At 37.3% G+C, this 24,239-nt stretch overlaps 1 protein-coding gene across 47 annotated transcripts in view; it reads left to right on the top strand.

The window, feature by feature from the left end:
• RIMS2 (regulating synaptic membrane exocytosis 2) overlaps window positions 1-24,239 on the top strand; it is a 340,243-nt gene that overhangs the window by 269,858 nt on the left and 46,146 nt on the right. For 45 of the 47 annotated variants that reach the window (XM_037381121.1, XM_037381127.1, XM_037381119.1 and 42 more), the window contains one exon: window positions 13,814-14,055. In XM_037381121.1, coding sequence (XP_037237018.1) covers window positions 13,814-14,055 — 242 coding nt within the window. The remainder of the gene's footprint in view (window positions 1-13,813; window positions 14,056-24,239) is intronic. The other 2 variants (XM_037381083.1, XM_037381082.1) reach the window with 2 other exon arrangements.

Below are 24,239 nucleotides of genomic sequence, written 5' to 3'. Positions count from 1 at the left end.
GGCTAGAGGTAAGAATAAGGAGAGAGGCATGGGGGACAAGGAAAACAGAAGATAGCATACTACTACTTAGGCAAATCAAACATTTGAGGAAGGGGTCCAGTGATAAATTTCTGTGTCTATGACAGGGGCAAAGGAAAGAAAACAAATGTATAAAGAGAAGAATGCAGAGACAGCACAGAAGAATCAGTCATGTGTTTTTGCTACGTATTGGGAGAAATCAATGACATCCCGTGTGAAGAAAAGAAGTGACTGCTAAAGGACAGTAGAAAGAATAGAGCTGATTAAGTAGGAAGATGACACAACTGAGGAAGGAGAATTTGTAGTAGAAAAAGTCAGCTGGGGTGTAATATTGCAGAGGCACTTGAAGATGCAAGAAACAGAGTGCAGGATGTAGTTTTAAGTAATGAATTTCTTCAGATACAAATTTTTTTCTCTTCCTAGCGGTTCTTCATGCTCTCTGTGCTCCTTCCCTTGTTGGCTATAAAGTTTCATTTCAAATTCACTTTCTAGTTCTTATATGTCATTCAGTCATTCAGTCAAAAAAAATCTTTAAAGAATTTAATTTGTAAGTTTTAAAACTGATACCTGATGAGTATTTGTTCCTTAGTTTTCCATTATATTGTAATCTTGTTATTTCAGTTCTTATGAGCCTTCGACTGTGATTGCATCTATTATCAGTTAAATGCAGTGTTTTGCAAAGCTGGATGAAAACGCATGTTAATTCAGTCTGTGCAAGCTCTGTCACAAGGGTGGAAGCTAGTAACATTTTTTGAAAATCTATATTACGGTAAAACTATCCAAAACTGCAAAAGATAGAAAGCATCTAGAATCCATTTTCAATATGCACGTGCTGTTTGGTCTCTTAAAGCTATTTCAGAATTATTGTAATGATTGCTCCCACTGCACTGCTAGATGAGAGAAGTTAATTGTGCCTGACCTTTCTAGCCAAACAGGCCATGTGTTTGTAAGGGAAAGTTGTAGCCTGAGACTCTTTCCCCACTGCATGATCAGTCCTTCAGCAAAATTGCAGTATGGGCAGTCCATGGTCACAAGAGGTCTAGCTATATAGATATATACACATACACAGAGATAAGGTTCATCCAAAATAATTTCTGCTATGAGGGGAAGAGATAACTTGGATACCGTTATGTTAATGTTCATGTAATTTTTCAGGCAAAGCACATCAGCAGGCAGCTTCCTGCAGCTCTTAACCCAATATGTTGTTCTAACAATTTTTTTAACATCACAACAAAGTGATCTTGCCATTCCTGGGTTTAGAATGGTAGGTTGCAGTACAATGTTCACCAGCTCTTCTCAGCTGCAATATGTCCTGTTACTCAGGACGCTGGGATAGGTATGATGGACAGAGTCCTTGAGCAAAAAGCAGCAACTTCATTTTGTGTCCTTCTAACAAAACTCTTCTGCACACTTCTGACAAGGTAAGCAGAGAGCTGCTTATGTATTGCAAGTCTGTGAAATCAGAGGACCAAAATTTTTAATTTTTTTTAAAGCAAGATTTCATTAGTATTATTGGGCTGGGTAGAGTCTGTTAGCAGTTCACAGAGAATTCTTTCCCCATGTGAAGCACAGATTCAAAGCCACTACTTTCTGACGTAAGCTTTTTATCTTTAGTATTCCACAGTGAGGCAAATCTTCAAAAGCTGTAAATTTATATAGCTACTGGGTCTGTAGCAATACATATAGTCAATAATTTGGCCATTTGGTTTTCTACGCTTTTGTAGGTGACATGCCGAAAAAAATTATCTGTGACTTCTGGAAAAATGTTATGGAAAAGGAAAAAAAATACCAACGTTTCAGAAAGGAACTATATGAATTCATGTATTTGTTGCAAAATCTGTACTGAAAGTAGAACACAAATAATTTAAAAAATCTAGCAAAGTCATCTGTTTCTAAGTTATTTGTCACCATCTATGAAACCCTTGGAGACCCATTTTTTCCTGTTATTTCAAAGTACAAAAGCTGTATAGACTCCTTTACAACTAGGAAATGTATTTTGATCCACTGGGAAATAATAAAGTGACGAATTCCGAAGTACACATTATTAACAGGTGAACAGTGAAAATACCTCATTTGAACAGTCTGCAGCTTTGATATATGGTGCCCAGCAGGGAACTCAGACATTTATTCTTTGAGAGCAACACATTATCATTGAGATTACTTCCCTCTCCATTGAATGCGGCCTGCTCTTTAACGTCTGTTAAGTCAGCTCTGACCTGTGATGCAGAAAGCACTGATGTACTCCTGTTACTAAAGGTTATTTAAAACCTGTGCATCAGTAGTTTGAAAATAAAAAGAAATGAGGTGCAGATGGAAAGCTCTGTAGACATGCAGGAAAGTAGGGATGAAAACTAAAATTAAAATGACAATTTGAAGCAGCTATAACTGTTGAAATTAGTTTTTGCAGTTTTGCGTGTGTTAAAAAAGACTCATGAAGATATTTAAAATTAGATTGAATCATAAGCTCTTCAATAGACAGAATTTTTTATCTCAGTTTTTAGAGGAGCGATCACAACAGGTCTGTGGACGAGAATAGCAATAGCAATAACTAAGGGTGATGTAGAAACTTGCAAAAACAAGGAACTGAATGTTGGAGCTCATCAGGCTTTTCTTTCTTTGATATTATGATTCTGTGGTTCTGCCTTAGCACTGTATGTTTTTACTATTTTTACCTGAGTATTGTTTTAATATAAAAGTGAAAAGATTCTGTAATATAGTTTCTTTACTGATGCCTCTAAATGTACTTCATTAAAAATAATTAGTAAGTTTATCACTTAGCCTGCTAAGAAACAAACATAAACTCTTTTTTTTACTTCATAAAAGTATTTTAAAAACATAGTTACTGGTTCTGTGCCAGTGCCTTTGAAACACATTGCCAGACCTATCTGGCACGTATGATATTTTAAGGAAGGGTCAGGGCTCCCGTGCTGGTCTTACCATTGCGTACTTAATACCTATGGTAAGATGACGTGCCAGTAGTTTGTCATTGCCATCTATCTGATTTTAATGTTATTTGACCAAGCATCTGAACATTTTGGTTCAGTACTATCACTGTACCTGCATGGTGTTAAAAATCCTCTTAGTCTATAAGGTCCATAAGGTGCTACCTAAACAAGCTGGGCCATTTGTCATTGGGTGGCCGCTAGCAGGAAATAACCCTGTGTATTTCCCTACAAATGCCACCGGGAGCCCAGCACTTTCCAGGTTGTAGCCATAACACAAGCATGATTCATATGGAGGCCCAGGGTAAGCAAGAGGCGCCTTTGCTCCAAACATGCATGGTGTGCAAGGGGCACATGGCCTCAGCAGGGAGCTCTGGTCACAGACCTGTCCTGCCCAGGTCAGCAAAACAAGGTTTGCAGGCTTGTGTTCAGGAAGTTGTAAGCCATGTCTCCTCACATTTTCTTTTAACGATGGTCTTAACTTTTCTGTATGCTTTTCTGATTTCCCCCAGAGGCACAAAGTGACTCAAAGTCATTTTGTCAAAGTGACAGAAGTCAGGCAGGCAAGATCATGATGTCCCAGATAATGTCTCTTTGGTTGAAGTAATTATGGCTTCAGATCTCTTGCTCGTGTCCGTTTAGCTCTCAGTCCCAGAAGATCAATTCAGAGAGATGCTATGGGCTTGTGAGATGTTGGCAGTGCTTATTCTGACCCTGATTTTTCAGAGTCCTCAAGCAACCCGAGTTTACAAGGAATGAAGGAAACGTCGGAGTTGCTTTATTCTTTAGATGCTCGCTGCCACACACATGCACATACACAGTACAACGAGCATGGGCACATCCACATTTCACAGCACTAATCAAAGCAATCCAGTCTTTCATGAGTGAAGTATACATGCAGCTGTATACTGCTGCAATATATTCAATCCATATTGAATACAGCAATTTATTTAAATAAAGCCCTTTTGGAATATCTGACCCTTCCCTGTCCAGCTCTAGATCTGTGATGCTATGTGATTTTTCCTTTAATGTAATCTCAGTTGTGCACCCTGTCCCTTTCCTGTACGTCTATCTTCCAAAGTTTTCTAGCTGTCAACGTGTTTTATAAGTAAGAAAATCTTCCTTATAGCTAATCTCAGTTTTGCAAGTAAAGATGATAAATCATGGTTCCTCTTACCCTGAGGCAACACAAGATGTTTCTTACCTCTATGTATTTTCGAGCATTTATGCCTTCAAGTCTGAAATTTTTCTCACTCTCCCAACTTGATTTTGCATTATTTCTCTGGTGGTTTTACGTCTTAAACACACAGTAGATTTTAAGTCTTGCTTATCAATTCACTGCTTGCTTTTCATTTCATAGAGCTCTTTTCAGCCCTTCTTCAAGGAGCAAATCTGGGCAGCACTAAGCAAGCTTGCAGTGTAGCTTGTGACTTATCCAGCACTGTTAATATAGAAAACAGAATGACCCCCCTCTCTTCTTTCTCTGTTGGAAGACTGTAATTCAACAGTACATTTGAATAAGCACATAGCATTTAACTTTCAGATTAAGTACGTGCAAGGTGCAGCTATGTGAGAAGCACTCTCAATTAAATCAGGTTGCTCCCTGTCAGTTTTAATTCAGCAAGCTTTTTGTTAACATGCTTTTACAAATGCAACTGCTTCTTTGCCAGGTTGGGTTAAAGATGACGCTTTCTAACTCAGATTTTGAATGTTATTAAAAACTTACTTTGTCTGTTTAGAACTTACTTTATTGCCAAGCCTTCAGAGCTCATATGGACTGCTTATATTTACAAGTGAATATGGCAGCTGACTAATGCAAGACTTTTGGACTTCAGTGTTCTTGTTAGCCCTTTTTTGCATTCACACGTAGTAAATGGCTGGTTTAGTTCACTGTATCAAAGAAAGGGATATCTTCCAAGATTCACTACTTTTAGCAGGGTAATAAAACTTTTCTGTAACTTTTTAAAGGAAAACTTGAAAGTTTATCAATTGTAGATGAATATGAATATAATAATGTTCATTATAATGTTAATTTAATTTAAATTAAAAAGATGCTATAATTTTTTAAATTGTTATAAATTGTATTTTTACATAAGAAGTAGCTGATTATTCTCTCAGACATGGTGAGAACTTTCATCAAAAATCTCTGAAGCTCTGTGAAGAATTCAACTGCTAGTGTTTGGAAAGAGTCATCTGTTGCAGTGGTTTTTCTGCATCACTCATTTGTTGTGGCAATGTTTGGTATGTAATCCAACGGTCTGATCCCAAACAATTTTGAAATTTGTTTGTATTTAAAAAAATGCCAGGCATAATATAGGAAAAGTTATACATCATTAATTTATAATGATGAAGCAGCGTGCAGAGCTTGATATCTAGCAGAGTGGGGAAAATCCAGTTCAAGTCAACCTATGTACTGTAACAGGCAAGGTATTTCCGATTTGTAATGAGAGAGACCTTTGAAACAGATAATTCATATAAAAATATTGTTACTTTTGTTTTGAGATGCACACACAAGTTTTCTTTGAATAGTAATATACATAAAAAAATACATTACAATCACTGCTTTACTGTTTCCCACCAACTTTCTTGTTAGAATTTCAATAAAATAAACCTAATGTTTAAGTCAGTCCAGTAGCTATTAGAGATTTTTATAACAAATGAGTTAAGATGATAATTTTTGACCATGTGAATCTCAGGAGACTAAGTCATTACAGTTTGGAACCTGCAGTGTCTCTCTGATGTGAACTGGCAGATCGGAATGTGCACTGGCCGCAAGCATTGTTCCCATGAAAATGTTATTTCCTACCTCACAGCTGCCCCCCTAATGCTGCTTTTGTTAAATTTCTGCAGCAAATTAATGAAATGAGACCCTCTCCAATTGAGTTGAGGTCTATTAAGAATGGCAGTAGAATTCCTCTCCTGCTTGTAAAAAGCTGTAAACAACATCTTCAGTGGGTCTTCCAGTCTCACAAGAGTAACATGTTAGCAAATATCTATTACACAATTGAAAAATTATTAAAATCCTTTCCCTAGGATATCACAGCACACAGCTGTACCCCACACTTGGCAAAGTGGATTTTTACTGTTGCAAGTGTTTTATTTTCAGTAGGGATCATTACCAGAGAACTCAGCTAAATGACAGAGAGGTAGTAATATTGACTTTGCACTGGGAAAAAAATGAAACCTGCAAGATCTGCCAAATTACTTAAGTGTGAATCTGATTATCCAATACATACACATTTGGCAGAGCAACAAGATTGTATGTTTTCATTTCCAGCTCTGCTGTAACAATAACTGAAAAATACAAACAAAATCCTAAAACATCCCACATACAATATACAGTGGATAGTACTGATATCTTGTCCTTAACATTTAAAAATAATAATATTGTAGACTGGAAAAATATCTTTGCTTCTTTGTACTGGTTTTAGTGAAGTGTATTTGCTGGTAAGTGAAAAAAGAATAAAAATTGTCATAATTTTAGTCTGTCATTCTTACTTGGAAACAGATGGATTGCATTTTTATTTATTCTTTGTAGAATAGGTCATATTCTCTGTAATTTGTTAGTAGTGATGGAGTCATTGGGTGCAAGGATTCTGTACTGCTCCCTGTGCTGCTTTCTGCCACGGACTGATACAGTTCAGGGCCAGGGCTGGATTTAAAAGTTGGGTTTATATAACTTTAGCAGTACTTTACTCCTGCAGAACTCCTGCTGATGTGATACCATCTTTCCGTGTTAGTGAAGAGGGAAGAAGAAGCTTTTCGACATCTACCAACACAAATTATTTGTCTTAGCAGTATGTTAGTGAGGAAGATGCTGGAAGGAAGAGCAGGGAGAGGAAGACAGGAGAAGATGCTGGTAACAGTTATGGGTTGTGGGAAACAACCATTCGGTTCAGCAAATCACTGGCTAAACTACAGGGCCGGAGTTCCTGTTGCTGGGGCGTATTTTGAGCTGGCAGATAGATTGCTATATTATTTAACAAATGAGACACAGTGAAAGAGAGGTATTTACCTTACAAGAGTGAAATTATCATTCTGATAATTCAAGGAGAGAAAATGAGACAGTGGCAGAGGATGTCTGAAAGGATATGATCTGTGTTTTTTGAACGATTGTGGTGTCCTAAGTTTTGGGCATGTTGGGCATGTTCGTGATTTGTATTTCTTGTCTATGGAGAAAGCCTAAGTCAATGTATTTTCCTAGTTTAGCCTTTCTCATCGCTGCTTGTTGGATTGCTTAATGTACAGGAAGAACAGGCAGTACTGCCTTGTTCAGCAGTGCAGGATGCCCACAAAATATCTTAATAGGGTTCTTTAACCTATGGGACTTCATAATTGCTTTTTATAGCAGTAACAGCTTTCAGGGGAGTAATTTTCTTTAGTTCCTCCATCCCCATTCTGGTTGGTTTGCCACATATTGTAAATTTCAAAAGGCATGTTATCATAACATAAGGACTCCCAGGTGTCAGTGTTTTTTTTTTTAGTTTGTGTTTTGTTTTGTTTTTCTGGCCTAAACAAAAGGTTCCTGAGGACAATTGGCACTTACTGGACTAATCAGCCAGTTGCTATAAAAAGTTTCTGTTTCTGTAGGCACAACCTGACCAGCTAGTAAGATACCTTCCAACTCTGCAATGGATTCTAGAGCTGCAGCTGAAGACTGCAGGTTTTTAACTATGACTTCCCATTTGGTCTGTATGAAACAATGAGGATTCAGCATGTCTGCAACTGCTTCATGGAAAATATAACAGCAGCCAACTATATTATCCATCAGCTCTAAAATTAGTATTTTCTTGTAAGATTATTAAACACTTTTAAAGCACTAATAAGTCAGTCAGAAACTGGGAGAGGTTAGATGAAGTTTCTGACTTGGTTTTTACTTCTTAATATCCAAAAATGTTGATTAAACCAAGTTTTTATCTGGAACCTGTTTGCCTAGGATCTGGAGCACAAGCTGCCCAGGGAAGTGGTTGAGTAACCATCCCTGGAGGGGAGTATTTAAAAGATGTGTACATGTGGACCTAAGGTATATGGTTGAGTGGTTGACTTGGCAGTGCCAGTTAATGGTTGGACTTGATGATCTTAAAGGTCTTTTACAACCTAAATAATTCTGTGATTCTAAGAGTTACCAGCTGTACTGTTGGATATAGAGTAGCTTCAAATCAGTTTCTCTGCCTTTAGGGCAGGATCGTTTTGCATGGTGAAATCTTCCCTCTCCTTAACCCAAGCCTCACAAACAGTTGCTTTCCTTCTTGGTCAAATATCAAGGAAGTGGTTTGTCTAAAGCAGGAGATACCAAAACCAAAGCAATACCTCCATTCCCTGCCTCCCTTCTCTGATGATATCCTTAGGCACTTCAGGTATTCCCCTCTGGCTATGCACCATCTCCAAAAGGGATCGTTTTCCAAGTAGCCAGTCCTAGGCATTGTGTTTTGGGAGAGTTTCTCTGCCAATGTTTTTTCTAATCTTTCTGTAATTCAGCACAGATATTGACAAACTGGGGAGAAAACCAAGAGTTTCTGATTAACTACTATAGTGGAGTCTGGAAAACCTTGACAGCAAATTTGATTCCAGAGAATAATTGCACTCCTTGTTTTGAAAACAAGTGGGTCTCTGCAAGGAGAGCTTGAAGATTAATGCCTTTAAGAAATCCAGAAACATAACATTGTATTTTCCAGAAGGCTGTGTATGAATAGCAGTTTTGTACTTGCTTACTGTTTTTCTTTAAAATCACTCAGAAAATTATTTATGGGCTATAATTGGCCTGATGAATATCAAAATTTGAAAACAATCTGAGATTTGTAGTATCATCAAGGAATTTGAGGCTATACCTATATCAGTAAGCTAGACAGGGCCAGGACATGGTCTTGATCATCCATATCGTGTAAGTAGTTTGAGTCGTCCTTGGCATAACTTTGTGGTGGGCACACCAATAAGGTACCCCTGCTTCAGCCCAGGCATAATTCAGGAGATGGCATGGGCCAGGGTCTGTTTTCCCCTTTTGGGAAGGATGTAAGCTAGCTGTGTGTAAGCAGGTTATTAAGGTCAGAGAACAGCCCTGAGCCATTTTATTTAGCTACTATAGGAGTGGCACAGGGGTCTTTGATGACAATAAGGACCATATTAAATTTCCTGTCATATGTATCTGTCAGCCCAGCTCCCCTCATCTGGCTAGCATGGTGCGTTGTTAAGGATAATATCTGGTGCTTAGGGTTGTCATACTCCACCCTTGCCCTAAATGACAAATATTTATAGATGTCTTACTCTAATTTACTTTCTCATGTCTTATTTTTCTCTTCTTTGTGTTGAAGAACTTCTTGCTTTAGCTTTGAGAACATATTCCTCTAAAATTTATCCATAGTGTACGTGGCCACAAACAGTTAAATTTAAGAAAATGTACAGTAAAATACATAGGAAGCTGACATGCCCAACTTGACCCTGACTGTCTGGAATAATTATCACTTGGGAAAATATAAAAATACTGAACACTTGATTTTGCTTTACTTGGTGATCAGATTTCAGAATTTGTTTTGCACTTAGCCTTTATTAATCTTTTGATTCACATTTGAGCACTCCCTCTGTTTGTTTGTGAGGTTACAGAGGAATTCTGTATTATAGGAAGGGTGTACAAAATTACTTCTCGCAACTGAGAAAAACCAGAAAAGCAAGTGATTGAAGTAGAAGACTGAGCAAAGAAATCTTTCCTTTTTCTCTGTTCACTGGAAAATCGAGGCATCTGACTAGATACTTACACAGACAGAGCCCTGTCTGCAGTTCTTGGTGTCCTCAGGTGGTTTCCTGGATTTAGGGGTAAGGAAGAAAGCATTTCTGTGTAAACTTTGCCCATCACCCTGCTCTTGTTGACCAGCTGGTCCCCTTAAGCTGAAGTCAGTGGCCTAGCTGCCACCGTCACTCCGCTGTTGCTGTAGGCTGTGGGCTGTCACACAGCTGGGGTTGTGTGAGATTTTCTAATGAGGTTGATTATTATGCCATTATGCACATGTGATTGGGACTGGCATGGTTTATCTATTTATCTATCTTATCTATCTACCTATCTATCTATCTCTATCTATCTATCTATCTATCTATTCCCCCCCCCCCCCATCTGGCCACATATTCTCTTTGCAGAGGATATTTTTAAGATTAATATCTTATAAGGCACCTTAAGAACAGTTTTTAGTGCTTATCTATTCATTGACTCATATAATCTCATAAATAACTTCCATTTAATGTCAGTTTTAGAATATTGTCCTACATATTTGGATGGGTGTGCATGTGATTATTTTTGTATATGTACATGTAAAGAACACTTGTAGTAATTGCCGTTTTCCTTTTAGGAGAAAAAAAATGCAGGATTTATTCTCTTTTACTCTGAAGTCCTTATTTTTGTTATCTCAGAAAGGAACCAAACCTGGCCTACAACACTCACTTTTTCTGAGAATAATCCATTTCTGGCACTGTAAAAATGCAGTCTGGGTAGAAGGACAGCTTCACTGGCAAGGATACCAAGCATATACCAAGAATTGAGTGAGGGTTTGGATGACCAGAAAGGATTCAGAGTGCCAATGAAGGATGTGCTCGTGACCACTGCAGATTTACTGTGGTGTGCTATAAGTCACTCAGAACTCTCCTAGTACTTATTTTTCAGAGCTTTTTTGTTGAGAGAGGAATTGAGAAAAAATGAAGCCACAGCTATGGGATGGCTTTCTCCAGGAGCTGTTTGCTAGTTGGGAGCACAGCACAGGTGTCTTCTCTGCTGCTTTTAGAGAGGGGAGGGGGAAAATGCTGAAACCTTTAATTAAAGCAATTATTTTTAGAACTGTACTGGAAAAAATGGTTTTGTGAATGAACTTTCAATATTAGCCATTTGTGCGAGTATTTAGTATTCCACACAAATCGAAATCTAAATCCCTTTTTCCTTACTTGAATTCTTTCCTACTTTTTTCAGTTGGTCAAAAGAACATGACTGAATGAAGTTGACCTCATTGTTGGCAGGTGTACACAGCAAAACTTCATTTTGTGATACAGAAGTCTTTAAACAGCAGCCAAGTAGCAAATTTTTGTAATGCATAGTACTTTCATAGTTACCTGCATAGTGAAATTACAGCAACTTTGTTTGCATGCCAACCTTTTTAAGCACATACATTTTTTTAATAAGGGTAATTACTGTAATCTATTGTGCTTAAATAGAATTATACATCTTGGGAAATGACACACAAAGCACCTCAAAGGCACATTAGACTCAGGAAATGTGAACTTTCTCCTCACTGTAACTTTTAGGGGGAAACAGAATATTTCTGTTTTCACTGCTATGACATAAGACCTTTCTTAAATGTTAGATTCACTTAAAAGCAATGCCATAATTACTGTTTTCTATAGGACGGGAACCCACTAATTTTCTGGATATCATTATTGAAAAACAGATCATTGGAATAGGTTGCTCTTCAAGCTGTGCAAGATGTTACTTCCCCTATCAGTCTGTGTGTGCAAATGAGCTCCTACATGAAATAACCTTTCCCCACAGGGGCATTCATAAGATCTCTCTCCCAGGACCTTTTTTCAAAACAGTTTTAGAAACGAAATAGCTCTAGTTTTCTACTCCTGAGCCAAATTTGAACTGATTTTTTAAAATATTGAAATGAGAGAGACCTGACCGAAAACACAGTCACATTAATCGTATTTCCTTAGAGAACTTGGGTTAAAAATAGCAGTGCTGGATAAGTGGCTTTAATTTTCTGATTCTTAGAAGAATTGTGCATGAGATAATGTTGAAGATACTAGCTCTTCCAACCCTGTTCTTCCTAGATCTCTAGTATTTCTTATATGCAAGGTAGCGTTGAAACAAGAACTGGTTTCTGTGGCATCTCGTTTCTGTGAAGCAATCCCTAAAGGTGGTAATTAAAGAAAATACAGCATGTATATGACAAGTGTTATCATAGTGCTAAAAAGACCCAGAAATACAGATCCCCTTTTTTTGTCTTCCCTGCCTTCCTCTTTACCCACATCCTACATTGCACCTTCCTTAGTGACAAATGTTTCAATGTAAGCCAGTGTGTACTAACATATCACAACAAAGAAAGTTATAAAGAAAAAAGCTTTCAAGTTACCACTGTGTTACAGACTTTTGTTACTGTCTGTCCAGGCAATGCCACTCTGTCTCTCTCTCAGCTTTGTTTTGTGCCTCTCCATCTGTTGATCCAAACTCTCATCCATATTTTCCTTATAACTTCCTTGAGAAGCGCACTCAGTATTTTATTTTTTTTTTTACTTGATGTTAGAGGTCCTCCTCTTCTACAAACTAGCTGTTATGTTTTCCTCTGGGTTATGGCTTAACTCCAAATGCTTTCATGCACAGGCAGCTGTCAGCTAAAGAGCAGAGCACATTATGGGGACAGCTCCTGTATTTTAAATAGTTGTATTGTTGTCCCAAATCTGATGCCTCACCCCAATTCCCCTTGAATAAGTGGGAAGAAACCCAGTGATCTCTTAACTTTTGAGAGCACTGCACTAATTCCGTATGTAAGTTTTTATTGACAGAATATGTGTTGTAAAAACTTCATAAAGGATCAATAAAACCTTCCTTTTTTGAAAAAGATTCAGACCATTATAGGTAAGGGAAAGAAGTATGGCTATGCCCACTAAAATTTGCTTTAGGGCCATTTGCTGAGCAGTAAAGCTCAAGGAATAGCCTTTGCATATTTTTGAAAATCTGTTTAAAAAGCAAAAATATTTCTTTGTTAGCCTTTATATACTGGTATATATAGTTTATAAATACATAATTTACAAATATAATTTCCTCTGCTTTCCAGAAATATTCCACTGTTTTGTGTCTGTATCTCATGGGGACTTTTTTCGTGAGATGCACTGTACTGAATGGCATAATAAAGGTCTAGGTTCTGTGCAAGAACTTCACTGGAATAGAAACATTCTCTATGTATTTTCAGGCCCAGATGCACTCCAGAGTTTCCAGGTCTGGATGTTTGTCCAGACACCTACCAGTTAGATGTCAAGGCAAAATCTGGATAGGTACTGCTGTCATCACTGTACATCATCATTTGTGTGTGAAGGAAAGGTCCCTTAGCCTGGACCACTGGGAGGTCAGGTCCCCTGAGGCATGTTGTGAATCCTGCAGCAGATAATTTAAATGCAGCCATGCAGAACATGGAGACACAGTCTATAAATTAGTACAAAAAGTATATTAGAAGTAAATTCCATTTTATCAGTAATGCTGATCTACGTCACGTAGCAGCCAAGTGTATATATCTACACATATATAATACATGTACTTGTTGCTGAAGAGAGGGAGCAAAAAGCCTATAGCTGTTCATTACTGTGGGATGGCTGGGCTAAACCAGATTACTGAAAAATATCCTTTAAATGTCTGGGTGTTTAGAAACCAAAGTTAGGCTTCAGGCTGATACCCTTTTCCACTCAGTAATGAATCAAGTATCTTTTTCTCAGAGGAATATAGATTGTGTGTATATATGTGAGAAGAAGAGGGGGAGAGCACTGACTGCAGAACTTAAATTTCCAAAGCAAAAATTGTATATATGATATATGGATGTATGAATTCTTTGATATGCTTTTGCTGGTGATGTGTTTTAAGACAATCAGTAAAAAAGAGCTTGTTATTTAAAAAAAAATTTTGATGAGTCAAGTATATTTATAGGACACCCAACAGGAACGTAGAATTGTAGTTGCTCCTTTTTACCTCTCAAAAACCAAACCCTACCTGTGTGAATTAGCTGCTTTTACCCTCTAGCCTCCCAAAACCTTCCATCTGAAACCTGTCCTTTTCTGTCTTCCCCTTTTTACTCTTCTTTGTCTGCGCTGTTTACCCATCCACTGGCTGACAGTGTCTTTACATCCAAAATGCAAAGCAGACAGATGGGCGCCTCAGGAAAGAACATGACTAAGAGCACCAGCATCAGCGGGGACATGTACACGCTGGAGAAGAACGATGGCAGCCAGTCGGACACAGCAGTGGGCACCGTTGGTGGTGGTAGCAAAAAGAGACGCTCCAGCATTGGTGCAAAGATGGTCGCCATCGTGGGTCTCTCGCGAAAAAGCCGTAGCACGTCACAACTCAGCCAAACTGGTAGGAACTGGATTATTTTTCCCCTCTCAATTTATCATTTAAATGTACATAATATGTGTCTGTTATGGTGTAATCATTTGGATATCCTGTTGACACTGCCTAATCAACAGTATTCTACAGAATGAAGAAAATGGTCAAATTCTTTTTTCTCTAGAAATTTACTAAACTTTTTTTTTTTTAGCAAAGATCCTTTTCAGGTTGGACTGAGGCTATAATTTTCTACTTGCTGGAACCTGCTTAATGCACTAACTCCTTGCTTCTCAGGAGCCAACATGAGCTGCTGTACTTCTGTTTGGGGGGAATCCTCACTGCGAGTCTGTGATGGGTCACTGAAATACTGCAAAATTCCTTTGCTTTTGTCACAGATAGCATTTGTGTATTTCAGTATTTTTTTCACATTTGAACACGCAACCTTATTTTAAAATGAAACCATTTTCCCAAACAAAATGATACATTATATTTTATTACTTTAGTACAACTGTTTTATTGCTTTTTAATTCATGTTTTTTCAGCCTACAAATGTATTCACCATCACTATAAATTTTGCTCATTTCGGTTATCTCAATTAAGATTTGATACTGAAATATTCTACCTAGGAAAAATGGAGAAGTTTTCTGCTTTGATGCCTAAAGCATTTAAATTCTTATGCATTTTTTTCTATCCCTCCTATTTCAGGGAAAATCCATATAATGCACTCTGAAAAGCTCTCATTGTCAATTAAGGAAGCTGTATAGGACAAGCGTATTGTACATGGAAAAAGATTACTTGTATTTAAATAACATATATATATTAAGTGTTTAAGCAATTTAAATAGTTATGCACATATATATATTTATTTATATTACAAGGTATATACATAAGATATATTGTACGTTCAGTATTTAAGCAAAACTTTTGTAACGTTGTCATATGGTTCAACTCATGTTTATAGTGTTCAGCTGCATGTGGTCGCGTCTGAAGGTCTCCATTGTGCTAACGACCATTCAGATATTGATAAGATATTTTTCAGTTCTCTGGAAACTTTGCAGTTTATATCGTGAAACCAAAGTGATAAGAGTTTTAATATACAAGTAAATGGCACAAAACAATGATTTGCAATGTCAGAAATTGTGGCAAATTTTGTAAGTAAACTTTTGTAGAAGGGGGATTTAAAGTACCTGGAGGTAAGGAAAGGAAGGATAAGGAAGAGTGGTAACCATGCAGAAGAAGGAGTACAGAAAGAGAGCAGGGATCTTGAGTGTGCATCTCACTGAACATGATATGAGAGAGGAGGGAATGAAGAAGAGGGGAAAGAGCGTATACAGTGAAAGCTCTGAATATCATGCAGACACTAATGACTCCATCAGTAGGCAAATCTTTGCGGCAGTTTCATGTTTTACCAACTCGCTTGTGGGTTACAGAAATGGCAGTGGCAGATACATTTCTGTTTTCTCTGAGTTCAAATGAGTGCATGGCAAAAGATGAAGTCACCTTTATACAGAACTGGGAAATGTCTGGTTGGGCAAGAGAAAAAATTAGCCACTCGCCCACGTGGAAATCTAAATTTTACTTATGATAATACATAGGTATATAGCTGTATTGATGTATTTGAACATCAAGTCAAATACAATGCACTGCATTACTAGTTCTGATCTAATCTGGTTTCATACTGTAAGAGATCCCAAATGAAGGATGTTAGCTCTTTGTATGCTGTTCAAGTATGTCTTAGCACTAGAGAAAAACTGTATTGTGTTGCTTGCCTAGATTTGATTTAAAAACCATGCTGTCTTAGTTATTTGGAACTTTTAATCTGAAGTTTTTCTCTCTGTTGTATCCAATCAGCTGCCCAACAACTGATTAGATGTACAAGTCAGGGACAAATAAATGTAACTCTTTCAAAAGTACTCCAGGTCTCTTGACCCGTTGACTGTGAATAGGGTGTTCTGAAAAACCATTGAATGAGGAGCCGTATTTCAGTGCTGCTAGAGGAACAGCAGAAACCAGGGGAGCCCACACAGCTTTCGCCAGCAGCCCTTCTCCCTCGGCTGCTCCCTGTGAGAGGTCTGTGCTCAGGGCTGGCCTTGTCTGGTCCCAATGGGAGCAGCCAGTGTGTCTCCTGCTGCCTTCTTCTGAAAAGACCCCTCAAGTATCAGCTGGATTTTGTTACATGGGTGGTTTTGTAGACCCGTTACTGCACACCAGCCCCTACTGCCCTGTTTGACAGTGCTGAGGAGCTTTGTCTGGTGGCTACATGTGGCTGCACCTAACGGGACAGGGACACGCACCATTTAAATATGATGGGTCACACAAGCACGCTGGTCATTTGGCCAGCAAGCCTGTGGCCACATCAGCTGCTGGATGAAATATGTGTACAGTGCTGTGTCTCCAGTGGCACAAGGTGATGGTCTGTTGTGTGCATGAGGGGGAGGTCACATCATGAGGAAGTGTCTTGCATGTCTTAAGCATCCATCAGCATGTCTTAAAGAAAATATTGGACACCAAAGTTATACATGAACACTGGAGGTTTAAAACTTGCAGTTAATGTATTTAATGAATTTAAGAATTTCCCTGGTTTATCTCATCATGTTCCTGTTTTCAGATGGTAAGCACCTGCACAAGGAATCACGTATTGGTACAAGGATTGATACAAGGGCTGGGATCAAAACACTAATATGCTGTAGATGCCCTGTAAGTACAGTTTTCTGGAACTGAGAGGCAGGGATACTCAGGTGGCAAGACACTGGTACTGCATAGAATCTGGTCAAAATATTAATGGTTCTTAGGTAGTTTCTGAAGAAATTATGTCGTTCAATGGATCAACTAAGTGTCTGCTTACACACCAGGCTTGAAAAAGCACGCTTGTATCATGCAATAACAATACTACTTCTATAGAAAGTTGTGATCATATTTGTAGTAACTAGGCTTTTATAAACTGTGTGCCCATATGGAAGTCAGTGAAGTAATGCCTGTCAGTATCTCTGATCATTTTTTCAAGTGTTTAGTAAAACATAATTGTATTTCAGTTGGTTTTTCATTCGTATTTTATAACTAAATCTAAACTATGCCAGAAAGTGATTTTGAAAGTAGGTCATCATTACTGCTTTCAAGACTGTGGATCAGACTTACAATAAATACCTTAATGTCCATTTTTACAGTCTTTTCAAATTAATTTTATGTTATTGCTTGTTATTTGACATAGTATTAAGAAATTGACACTCAAAATACACACAACAATGTATTTTTTATTCTGGTCTGTAATTCTTTGCTTGTATTCATGTAGGAACAGTTGTTTGGGCTTTTATGGATAAAGAATATGTTGATTTTTTGTTATAGGTGGGATTAAAAGGAATAACAGTAATAACAATAATAATAACAATAATAATAACAATAATAATAAATAATAATAAATAATAATAATAATAATAATGCTTATCACCTAACAACAGTATTTGGATTTTATTCAATAGCTATGGCTAGTGTATATTCTCCAGAATACATATAGTGTTTATTCTTTCCAGAGAGAGAACTGAATACATCTGAAATATGACAAAAACCTGAATGATCAGTGCTCTTTTCTCCTCAGACATATACAGTCTTAAATGCCTGGACAGTTGCTAATCCAGTAACTCTGCTGACCAAGCCCATCAAGGATAATTGATGAGTAAAATAATAATTCAAAAAGCTGAAAAGATCAGACCTCATAACATAGGCACTAGGAACTGATCTTTTCAGATTATCATACCAAGACAATCCAAGTGTGTTTTCATATCCATTACATGAAAAGATCTTAAGTGCTACCCTGTGGATCACTATTGTCATGGGAAAAGAAAGAGCAGAAATAAATGCCAGTATTAAGACTATGGAAATACAGAAAACATGAATAAAAATAGATAAGACATATTCTCTGGTTTCCGTTTGGGCTTAAAGGAGAGTTGTAATTTATTTTTTTAAAGTTCATACACCTTTTCTAACAATGTGTATCATTGCTGTGGTATTTCCTATTATTTGATCTAATGAAAATGCTGAGTGTGAGAATATACAGGCTCAGTATTTTGTCAACCGATTTATTTCAAAGCAATTTAAAAAAAAAAAAAAAAAGAGCCTGGAAATTACTGCAGCTTCTTTAACCTTGGAATGAAGTTAATGTTGCATGACACAAAAGTAATTTTACTTAAGATAAGACTTTAGTAAAAGACAAGACACTATAGAGTGGCGAGGTAAATTAGAATTTATTTTAGTTCTGGTTCCTGTACCTTTTCAGGGCTACATAAAAAAAACAACCCAAAACTAAACGAATACTCCCTACACTTGAGTCAAGCTATTGTTCCTAGAAGCTAGTATTAGGCAGGTTACAAAGAGTTTATGTTGTAACCTTCAGGTCTTGATTCCATGGGCATTCCTCTTAGTGGAAAAGCTGGCTTTCTTTACAGAAGAAAAAATAATACAAAATGCAAATCCCAAGCAGCATCTTAACAGTGTTTGCTTAGCTATTCATATCTGGAATGTATTCCTTTTCCTGCTGGACAGCCCTGAGGGAAATGATGATCAGGCTTCCATGAAGCTGCAGACCTGTAACTCTCAGTTATATTTCATTAACAACTGAATCTTTTCCCTCTTCTGATTACACAGCCTGAGATCTCCCTTTCGATGCACTATCATTACACTTCCTTACATGCACTCTCTGTGGCAGGTGCATACTGGGTGTCATGACTTCCCTTATTTAGTTGACATTTCACCTTTAGCTGGGAGAATGTTTTGTCTTTTCATTAGTTAGCCAAGACCTATTGTGTTTGTAGGCTGATTGTATCCAAAAGCCCAAGCAGTTTAGTTTCTGCTTTCAAGAATATTTTTAGAATATGGACCACACCATGGATCATACATACTAAAACATTTCCTGTGTGTATGTACATTCAGTTACATGTATAGAGTCCAGTGCACTCTCAGAGACTGTCCCATGATGACTTCGGGTGCATGATCAGAATAGATGGCATCTATTAAAATAGATGACAAAACACATGTAACATCATGACTTGGGAGTGACCAGTGTAGTAATGCCTGCAGAGAGTTGTAACCATGTGTTTGAACAGAAATAAAATGCCCTTGTGTGGCTCTGTAGAGCATTACTCTGAGGTGCAGTGCTCTGGAGGGTCCTGTACATGTAAATCTAGCAGATGATGCTGGAGGTCAGCTTCCTGAAGGATGCTGGAGAAACTTCCTGACCTGCAGTTTGTCTGTGGCAACATGTAAGCTAATTACTCTTTCTAATAGGGGAATTCTCCCACGATAAAATTGTATGAAAGTACTGGAAAACTATTGGAAAGCTATGCAAGGTCAACCAAGACACAGACAGGTACTACAACCTATTAAAATCTCATTAGAACCAAAAGGCTTTGTTTTTTTAAGGACCAAGACAAACATTGTCCCTTCTTTAACAGGAAGAGAAACCGCAGCAAGGTGCCATACGTGGCATGAAGTTATAGGGCTTTAAAAGGAGAGGTTTGGGACAGTGTGTCATGGTGTTCTGAGCTCTCTTAGCATCCTTTGTAATTTTGGTGGGGTTAAACTATGGCACTATGTTCTTGAAGTTGTATTTCTCTGTAGCAAAAAGCACAAAATCAGTTGATTCAGTGCAAATAAAATGAGGATTGCCCTTGAGAGACTTGAATAACATTCATCAAAAAGAGGCAATTCCATTTTAACAAATTCTGGAGAGGTCCAAAGGGTAACATCAATGAAAAAAGGTTAAAAATTTTGGAATGTATATGTTTTATAGCTATATCTTTTCTTAGAAGAAATGTAGGAGAAATAGGTCTCTCAGAGCAAAAAAGCTTGAGGGGAAGTTTATTTCCTCTGTGCCTTAAAAGCAAAATTTTGGATTCTGTGTGGTTTTTAGGGTCTAAAGTACTGTTTTCATAAGTAGATTTGTCTCAGTTATGTCTGTCATGAACCAACCGTGTGGGCTGTGAAGAAATTTCCTCAGTTACTGGAATAATTGAAGGGAATCTGTTGGGAACATTGGTCTTGGTCATGTATGGAATTTCTCAATTCAGAGTTCAGATTTATATAAAAAAAAAAACTTCTACCACACATATAGTACATGTGTTTCCTATTGAAAAGACGATGATTAATCACTTCCAACAGTGGTAACTAAAGGAGAAACTACATTGATTGCCTCTCATTGTCTCAAATGAGATAGAATGTGGTAAGCAAACAACTTTCTGAACTAAAAGTGTGTTTTCATACTATATATTGATACTTTCTATCTCTAGAATTCATTTATGTGGCCAAAACAGCAATTGAAATTATCATTCACTACTTTTAATCTGGCCATGCATTTTATTAGTTTTTTTAATCCCAGAATTCAGGTAACTTAAAGTAAGCCATTTCTTTGGGGTTTTATTTCCTCCCCTATTCCAGAGACAGATTGCTAATGTTAGTAAATTGCTTTAATGTGTAGTATTATACTTGTATCAGTATTCTTGATGTGTAATCTGATTTAGTTTCAAAATAAACCCATATTACATTGATAGAAATATAGGATTAGCAGTTGGCAAGAGATTAAGGCCAATTTGTCCTGCTGATTAGTTGAGAATTGTGACCTGAATCCTTTACCAAAGAGAAAGAACCGTTATAATAAATACATTACCAAAAACATTAATCAGCTTTTACTAAAGCTCTGGAGAGTATGCTAATAAATAAATAGACTCTCATTGCAAACTAAAAAGGCCGACTACACAGGCTTTTAAATATATTTTACAAAAGTGATGGATTTTTGGTTTTAAATCGTTCTCTTCCACGTGTAGGAAGATAGGAAGAGACTAGGAAAGAAGATAAGGCAGTACAAAATTTATGCAACTCCCCTCAACAGATTTTCTGTAGAGGAGGTAGGTATATATTTGAGTCCTTGTATTTTCATAAAGCTTCTGCGAGAGATGGATGCAGTGAAAAGAAATAGATAGTTAGGTGTCAGAACTGGACTCCAGGCAGTGCTAGCTGTGAGCTTACAGAAGTCCTCTGGAAGACACCTCACACACAAAGTGTGGGAGACACCTTTTGCCATATATAAGCAGAAATTCCAGGCAGATGAGAAGGAAGTCCTGTGATGAGACTAGGAAGTAAGAATAAAAGTCTTAGTTTGGGAAAAAAATGTGCAGATCATGTATGCCAGCTGAGTGGTACTGCCCTACTCACAATTTACTCACTGAACTTCTTCTCTGTAACATGTAGTTACCAACTCAGAGAGATGTACACCTGTGAGATTTCCAGCTGACTGTAGTAGAAGTAAAACTAAATCCCCTGGTTGTAGGCATTTATATTTATTTATATTTAAAACCTCTACTTAAATTTCCAAAAAGGATTTTCTGTGTTGCCAACTCTCCCTTTAAAAAGGAACTTACATTTCCACTTGATCTCATTAATAAGAGGGAAAAAGGAGAAAGCTATAAGTGAGATCAGAATGTTTAGCTTGACCTTTCACAAGATTTTTTCTTTCCATAATTAGAGGTAAAAATAGAGAGAAATGTAGGGTGATCTTTCTCAGTAAGAATACTGCTAAGCTATCTTTTCTTATTCAGAAGAACTCTCGTAAGATCCCTGCTTAAGAAAAAAAAAATCTGGTAAAAAAACTTTAAAGCTATTTTATTTCTGTTTTCACAATCAACAAGATTTGTTCTTTGTGTTGTTACATAAGGAAAACCCACTACAGTCCTTCCTGATTTAATTCAATCTGGAGAACATTTCTATTTTAGGCTATGTAAGAGCCATTCAACAGAACAACTTAGGCTTTTCTTAAGAAAGTTTCCGTTTGAAACCTTCTTTTGGGATGTTATAATCCCTTAGTTAACATGTGATATAATGGATGTTAATTTCTTGTTGGATATTCTGTGAAAGAGGGCTCTGACTTCATCCTGCTGAAACTTGAGTGTGAAAAAAAGAACTTTATAGAGCAATTTCATACTTTCACCCTGGAAATTGTTCAGTTTTCAGTTCACCTGAAATGCCTGGAATATTTACCTGTAGTTACAGTTCTGTGTTTCTATGTAGTTTATACTTTAGGTAAGAAAATTCAGGTTTGCATTTTTCCAGTTGAAATAATTTTTGTAGTATTGTCAATTTTTTACATCGCCACCCCAGTGACTACTGTTTGTATTGTTCCAGAAGGATAATATTTATCTACACACTCCTCTATGAACTACCTTCATTAAATAATAAAGTTCTGTGAAGGGAGACTTCCTTGGTTCTCCAAATGCCAGCAGGAAGAGGGCTGTTGTACTTTGCTCTTGGACAGTTATCAGAAGCATGGTTTCAACACCAAAAAAAAAAAAAAAAAAAAAAAAAAAGATATAGCATTTATATTTAAAGATATAGCATTTATATTTACAGATTCATGAGGCTGCATAGTTTTTTAATTTAACATTTCATAATAATACAGGATTTCCTTCCTTGTACTTTAATGAAATGCAATATTAAAGGTTCTTTAGCAAGTCAGATCTCAATATTGAATTAATGTCTTTACCCATGCAATCTATCAGCAATACTATTAATACCCTTTTGCTAAATCAATTTTTTTTCTAAACATAGAAGGTAATTTATAAAATAATTACGTGAAAGTAAAAAATCATGAAAACAGCCCCAGAAGTAAAGATGGCGTTAGAGGCATGCTTTGCAGATGGATTCAAAGTGGCTCTTTGGCCTCAACTGATACGCAACTTCTGTGTGTGTTGCAGTATTTAAAAAGTTCCATTTTACTGCACTCTCATATTGCCCATTTCAGCTGGCTGCTGTAAATCTGCATTATAAATGAGTAATCTATGCTCTCTATAGGATCAAATGGGGAGGTAAACGTTACAGTGCTTTTGCTTTTAAACACTGCACAAGATATGCAGCTCAGGGGAAATCACAGAGATGCTGAGAATACAGTTGTGTGGGCTCTTCATGCTTATGGACTTTTTGTGCTGATGTCCCCCATAATGATGGGGGACGTGCCAGCTAGGCACCTCCTGGCCACTGAAGCTGGCTTTGTTTTCCATGGAAGAAGTGTGATGACACTATCACTCAAAACTTACGTGTGCCACTAACAGAAAACTGTTACAGGAGAAATTATATTAGAGTAATTTAAGATTAGCTAAGTGTACTGGTGAAGATTCACAGAAAATATACAAGCAACCATTGGATCAGGGAGCTGAACCCTTTACTCACAAATTACCCTGACCATTAGCCTACAGCCACAGCTCTCTTAACAATGCTTTATTTGGCCTGTTGGTGTCTTCCTATTTTTCTTTTTCTGGGTGCTGGCAAAAACTTTGGTTTGCAAAATAGTGCATGGCAGGTATGTGTCAGATGGTGTGTGCCAAGTGCCCTCCAAGAAAGTGGGAAATATTTAAATTCTTTCCCACAGCAGAGCAACTCTGAACCCAGATGACCCTCTTGGTTGCAATATAAGAGAGAGATTCAGTTTCTGCCACTCTAGAGATGTAATAAAAGAAAGCAGTGGCCAAAACTACATTTCTTGAGCAGAGTCCCACAGCTGCGGTTTGTAAAGTTTACCGGAGCTGTCACTGAGGCAGAACGTGCCGGACTTGTGTTTTCTGAATGCTGGTGTAGGATGGGTACTTGCCATCTCCATGTTGGTAAGTCTTCATCTCAGCATGCATGGAATCAAAACTAGAGGGAATATTAGGATTAAAAAGCTGATTTGGGACACCACCGGGGCTATAAGCAGGATTTTTCAGTTTTATTTCTTTGAAACAAGGTGTCGAATTCCTGTTAATTTTAGGCACTTGTATTCATTTTCAAACCATTTTTTAAATTCATATCTGACCTTTGCAGTCTGTATAGAGAAGTGAGACAAACATGGGGGAGAATAAGAGAACAGGAAAGGGAAGTTACCTGAGACCAGCAGAAGTCAATAGAGAGACAGAATCTAAGCCTAAAACTTGTGAAGTCCCTACTCCATGCTTTAGCAACACAACAAAAAGGAATTTGTGACAGTATTTTTTTTTGTCCTTCTGGGTGTATATTGTGCTTCTTAATTATGCTGTTGGGCAACTCCAGGTTAATATTTTTTATTATTATTTTTTCAATTAATGAAGTAAAGCACATGCTTATATTAGTGATTACCAAATGCTTTGGCAATGAATAGTGAGGGTTTTGAAGAAATCACAAGTGTGTCTAAATTCATTGGAAACAAGGATCTAGTTGAAGGA

Source organism: Falco rusticolus, chromosome 3 (genome assembly GCF_015220075.1).
Source record: "Falco rusticolus isolate bFalRus1 chromosome 3, bFalRus1.pri, whole genome shotgun sequence".
NCBI classification, from domain to species: Eukaryota; Metazoa; Chordata; class Aves; order Falconiformes; family Falconidae; genus Falco; species Falco rusticolus.
Note: the sequence above shows the minus strand (reverse complement) of the source record. Positions and strands in the feature narration are given on the sequence as shown.